This window comes from Triticum dicoccoides, chromosome 1B (assembly GCF_002162155.2).
Source record: "Triticum dicoccoides isolate Atlit2015 ecotype Zavitan chromosome 1B, WEW_v2.0, whole genome shotgun sequence".
In the NCBI taxonomy this organism is placed as follows: Eukaryota; Viridiplantae; Streptophyta; class Magnoliopsida; order Poales; family Poaceae; genus Triticum; species Triticum dicoccoides.
Window position 1 is genome coordinate 312,605,252 of NC_041381.1, and position 6,414 is coordinate 312,611,665.

The window sequence follows — 6,414 nt, forward strand, 5'->3', positions numbered from 1 at the left end:
TCAAGAAAGGGGACATGGTTGCTGTTTATGAAACTTTAAATGATTGCCAGGCGCAAATTTGCTCTTCGGTATGTGATGCTATATGAAGAATTTTCAGTTAACTTGCTTGCACTTTACCACTATGCTGATGTATAAGATATTTTTTGTGTTCTTCATGTTTACTATGAAAATAACTTGGAATCTGCAGATAGCAAAACTATAAAATGATCATAGTATATGAACCTCGAAAACAAGGTGGGATGGAAGATGAACCATTCACCAGCTTACCACCATTCCGATATTCTTACGAGCAAAGGCGTATCTTCTCACATTTTGGTTTTGTTTTTGAAATGTATCTGGTCCTGCTGCAAGTGCCTACAAGGGTTACTGCTGGAGCAAAGAAAAGGCAGAATACTTCTCTTCACGTGGACTAATCAATGCTTCGTATACAATCAGTGCAGCTGAACTTAGGGAAGATTTATTGGGTGCCCTTGTGCCCTGCACTTTCCAGGTAAACTGCTAATAATTGCACTTGAATTCGTTTTTCCATAATCAGATGACATATTATAATCTGAAAATAGTGACTATGAGGTATGAGGTCAAAAGCTTGTATGATGAGTTATTTTCTTGTTTTTGACCTAGTACAGCTGGTATATTTGATGCATTATTATCATATTTTTTTCTTTATAGGAGGTAACTGCTACTAGTTCAAATCAACGAGCTCCAAATCTGTCCACCCTCGGCAGTGATATAAGATATCAACCTGGCATCCATAATGATATGAAATATGAGCCTGGGACAAAACCTGTGGATCTGAATTATGTAAGTTCTGCTATTGCAAGCAGCCAACCACTCATAATATCATCAATTACGTCATATTGTGTTATTACAGAGTGTCGCTGGATCTGGTCAAACTCAAGGTTACTCAGTTCAGGAGCATGCATTTAGCGGGCAGGTATGTACTATGCCACGACTAAGAATATACATCACGTAAATTATGCGCTTCTAGCATATATTTCCCCTTTTTAAATATAATTGCAAGCACTTGTCTAATATGGAACTATTGATATTTATTTTTATATGATGGGCTTATATTGCAGGAAGCCAAACCAAGGTCCTCCAGTTATTCCTCGCCAAATAACCTTAACCACACTGGAGCTTTTGATGCACAACCTGTCTCAAAACAATACGTAATGTTTGGTCATGTTTGGATTGATCGCTTATAAGTTTTCCAATCTGTTTGAGATGCTGTAGGAAGTGATCTATGCATTTAATTTCTGTCTAGTAGGTCCAATATCAAAGAAGCTAAGCATACATAGTTTCAATTTTGAAATATCTAATATGCTTCAATGGTAAATATTTGTAATTGGCTTGTTAGACTCACGATGCTGAATTAGATAAGATGTTCATCGGCAGGATAGCGCAATATAGCCTCAGTGTAGAATCAGGATCAAACCAGATTCTACAAAATAAACACTTTAAACATCTGTAGTCAACTATAGGAATTATACTTACAACTTAAATTTTCGAAAATGTAGTGGATGCTAAAGATCATTTATTATTTATACATATTATAATGGATACGCAGAAAAAAAGGTTCGCCATAATTATCTCCCGAAAATCGAAATAGGCTTTCACCCCGCTTTATAAATAAAGCCACCAGCTTGGTTCATGTTAGAGTACGTAATGGGCCTAATGGGCCTGGGTTGGCGGTATAGCCCGTTAGTCTTAGGGTTAATTAGAGATAAGGGTCGCTTGCTTAGGGGTCAAGTAAGCCTTGCTTGGGAGTCAAGTAAACCTCTCTATATAAAGAGAGGAGATGTATCAATCTAATCAAGCAAGACTTAAGAAGGAAATCCCTTCCCTCTTGCCCGGCCGGGGACTTTCGCGCCCTCCTTCTAGCAAAAGGCCCCGGCCGGCCGGCCCTCTCGCGCCCTCCTTCTAGCAGCACCATAACAATATGGTATCAGCCTTCCCGGGTTCGATCATGTCCAGCCCTCCACCGAGTTCTTCCCACCCGCCGCCGCCGCACACCTACCCGCCGCCACCAGCGTCTTCATCGGCGCTGCTGCCCCACACAACAGGCGCGCCGGCATTGGGCGTGTTGGCGTCCTCAGGGGCGATTGCACCCTCTGCCCCGGCGTCGTCCGCCCTCGTCCTCACCCCAGAGCAGATGACAGCCGCAATCCTGGAATTACGGCAGGCCGTGGCGGGCATCAGGGCCTTCCTCGTCGGGCCCTATGCGCCCCAGCCGCATCCCCAGCAGTCACCTCCTCCGCCGCCACACCAACAGCAGCTACCCCCGCCGCCGCCGCCCTCGACCGCGACCACGGCGCTGGTCATCTCGTACCAGTATGGGATGCCCTACTACGGGACTGCGACGACCTCGTTCCCATCAGCACCGCCGTCCTAGGGCGTCCCCATCCAGCAGATCAAGTTTCCTCCGTCGCCGTCACCGCTTCCGTCTTGGATCGCTACCCGCCACGTGTCGGCGGCGGTGAGGCTACAGGCTGCTGCGCGCGGCCTCCTAGCGCGTCGGCGTGTGCGGGAGATGCGTGGTCTGCAACTGCCGCTCCTCCAAGTTGCCTTTCGCTGCGCAAAGGACCTCGATCTCGTCCGCTGCGTTGGGGATCTTGGGCATGCGGTTTCCCCCACGGGCGGCGGCCATGCTGTTTTCCCCGCGGGCAGCGACCTCAAAGTCTACGACATCGGCGGTTGGGGGGGCACACCCCTCCTTGTCATTCTCCATCGCAAGCCGTCCACTCTTCTTTGTGCGGTCCAGACCAACAGCCGTCCGGCGGGGAGAAGGCATGGTGTCATCGACAGGAGCGCACCGCGTAGCACCACTGCATTACGCCGCTGGCCGCCGCTAGGGTGGCTCTGCTGGTCGCTCTTGCGACCACTTCCAGGTGGCCATACACATGCACTCCTTTTGTCCAGATGGTGTCCATGGGATCTAGGTGGCTGTACACGTGCATGTCCGACGTGCGGATGGTGTCCACTTTTTGTTAAGGGGTCCAAATTAAAGCATCCCAGTCCATTTCAGGTTGAGAGTAATAAAACAAGCCGAGATGTAAAAGGCTGGTTTTTAGGTGTTAGGTTTGTGTTGCGTCGAGTCATGGTTATAAGTTGGTTAGGCTGCAGCTCGAGGACAAGCTGCATGTCCAGGTGGGGTGTAGTGTTAGAGTACGTAATGGTCCTAATGGGCCTGGGCTGGCGGTATAGCCCGTTAGTCTTAGGGTTAATTAGAGATAAGGGTCGCTTGCTTGGGAGTCAAGTAAACCTCTCTATATAAAGAGAGGAGATGTATCAATCTAATCAAGCAAGAATTAAGAAGGAAATCCCTTCCCTCTTGCCTGGCCGTGAGCAAAAGGCCCCCGGCCGGCCCTCTTGTGCCCTCCTTCTAGCAGCGCCACCAAAATTATCATTTGATAAGAAGTAAGATGTTACACTAAAGAGGACATATAGAGTCAACGATCCTACAAATTTTTGTGTTACGTAGGATTAGGTTGATCCAATCAATAGGTCTTACAATGTAGGATTGTATGACTTGAATCAAGATTCTGACTTAGCATCACTATTTTTTTTTGCCACAAAATCAACCAAATAGGTCTTCAGTTACGAAACTGTTCTGGCACTAACTCAATTCCATTCACGAACATGTTCTGATTAAAATGGAAAACTTTATCCAGATGTATTTTTGCATGATCATTTACGGAAAGCTTGTATATTTATAACCTGCTCACATCAGGCCACTAAATTATGAGGTACTTTTCAAGTGCGCTTATTTGTTGTATCTCTTGGCTGCTATACTTTGTTTAGTCAAAGCGGGTGTATTAATATTGTATAGTCTATTCAATTAAGACTATCTGCCCATAATAGGTGTTTCAAGTATATTCATTTCCTGCACCTAAAGACTTGCACCTAGCCTTATAACTGTTGCAGCCAAAATATTGAAACAATAGAACTTTGATGGTTGTGTGGTTACGTACTTCTCTTGCACGAAGCTTGCCTCAGCTGGCCATCAGCGCATGCTATATTTTCATGTTGAATTTATACAAGTTCTGCACTTTTCTGGTCATCAGATGGTATGTGTGGTTCACTTCGATGGTGCTTCAAAAGGAAACCCAGGAAAATCAGGTGCTGGAGCTGTACTTATGACTGAAGACGGGAGAGTGGTACAGTAAATATTTAATGTACTTCAGAGTTTATCCTTTGCAGTTTTGGTCTGTCGATCTATCCCTTGACTTCATGTCCTGACATATCCTTGAAGATATCTCGACTTCGTGAGGGTCTTGGTGTTGTTACCAATAATGTTGCCGAGTACCGGGGCCTTATCTTAGGACTGAAATATGCCATCAGGCTTGGATTCAAGAGAATCAAAGTATATGGTGACTCTCAACTAGTCTGTTATCAGGTACATGCTTATGAGCTTCTTTTTTATCAGTGATCAAGTTGCCCACATTTTATGGTTGTCTGGCAACTCTGCATTTTCATGCTTATCTAAATCGCAAGTCATGCGGCTAACTGAAACAGTGAGAGACAACTGGAAAAAGAGAGCAAAAGTCATACAAATCTTAGTTTTACTTGTGCATTATTCTACAGGCAACTAGGAATCAATATTCCCATATTTAATGGTATGTAGGAAAACATTAATCAGAAACACTCAGGATGTCTGTAGCATTTTTCTTATTCTTGTAGCACTTCATTTACTCTGAAACCTGCAACGTGCATATCAGCACCTTAAAACCTGGAACTGTTCTTGTAATCATTGTGCATTTTCTTTGAGAACTTCACTGCACAACTATTGAAAGTGTAAACTAGAGTAAAGGAGGATAAACAGGACAAATGTCATTTTACAAACGATGTTAAAAATTTCTATCGAAATCATGGGGCAAAGAAAGATGATGTGGAGAGTAGAAAATATATTTTTTCTTTCGACAGCCTTCTCATATTTCTTAAACAGGTGAAAGGTACATGGCAAGCAAAGAAAGAGAATATGATGGAACTGTGCAAAGAAGTGAGAAAACTTCAAGAGAACTTCATCTCTTTTGAGGTCCACCATGTGCGACGGGTATTGTACATTCTATTCCTCTCGGTCTATTGGTGTCCTAATAATTCCAGCGTGCTGTTGGTTTGGTAATTTGATATATAGGCATGCATAGCGAGGCCACATTATTTTCTTAGCACTTCCTAAAGAGGAACCTTAGTACTTGATGTTAAGTCATGGGCACTTATTGGCATTGGTAACTGTACGTTTGAGAAAGATTGTGTTGTTAGCGTTAGACTTGCAGGCAAGGGTTTGCGTGACAAAGGGTGCCTTGGAGAGGCATTCTTTATTCTGTTACCTGTCAAGATGAAATTGCTAATACTCTTTGCGGGGAAATATAAAGTAAGATGGAAGTACTAGTTTACTCCTATTTGATTCATAGTCACATACAGCGGATTGTGGGCACCTTCCTAAACTTCTGAATGAACCGAAACCAGTACATTATTTTCTCTTCGGTTTTGCATCCACACCAATGCATCGTCCTGTTCTTATACTTTCCATGTGGAAGAGCAAATTCAATTTACAGCATAACAGTGCCTTGACAATGCAAGATAATACTCCCTCTGTTTGGCTTTGCTGATCTCTGTCCATTTTCTGAATGCAAGGAATGGAACTCTGAGGCGGATCGCCAGGCAAACATAGCCATCACCCTCGCAAGTACGATATGTTCACCCCATATTTTCTTCGCATTTCATGTGCTTAATCATTTAACCTTGATGGCTTGAACAAACTACACACCACAGGCGGCGCGGTTTCTGAGGAGCGTGGCGACGGCTTCTGAGCTTGTGACAGTAGCCTTGTCCGACTATAACTAGTCTATGTATTTAGTTAACAGTAGTCTTACCCTAAAAAGAAGTTAACAGTAGTCTGTGTTGGAGTGGTTATCTGTGTCCATTTTCTTGTATTTGAACCTGGTTCTCTGTCTGCATTTGAATGTGATGCACTGTGCTTCTCCTTGTTGCTTATTACTGGTTGGGCCTCTTTTGGACAATCAGGTAGCTTTCTTGCCGTAAACTTCCACTCGATGGCCTTTAATGTTAGACAGTTTTATGTATATACATGTGCACTTGTGTAAAACCCTACATTCTAGGATCTGTAACAGCCGCCCTGGCCTGCGTGCCGCCTCTCAAGGGCTCCCTCCTGTATATGATGTACCATTGTAACTGATCCTAGTCATTGAATCAAGAGTAATTCACTCCAACTTGGTATCAGACTCCAGGAACACCCATGGCCGGCCCTCCTCCGTTCTCCTCCGGCGGCACCTCGCCCAGCTCCCTCTCCTACTCCTCCACGGCGCCTGCTGCCGACTCCTCCGCGGCTACCTCCCCCGCATCCTCGCCGGCCTTCTCCTTCGGTACCACCCCGTCTCTCTTCAGCGGATCATC

General features: G+C 44.7%; 1 protein-coding gene across 1 annotated transcript; it reads left to right on the plus strand.

The window, feature by feature from the left end:
* Positions 1-331: 331 nt before the first annotated feature.
* Positions 332-6,085, plus strand: LOC119332397 (the record flags this gene model as incomplete). The annotated part of the gene is made up of 9 exons (XM_037605581.1): positions 332-490; positions 670-801; positions 872-934; positions 1,080-1,169; positions 4,065-4,157; positions 4,253-4,396; positions 4,946-5,053; positions 5,635-5,686; positions 5,773-6,085. Coding segments are annotated over 9 exons (879 nt in total), but the record flags the coding sequence as incomplete, so codon positions are not given.
* Between the last annotated feature and the right edge of the window lie 329 nt (positions 6,086-6,414).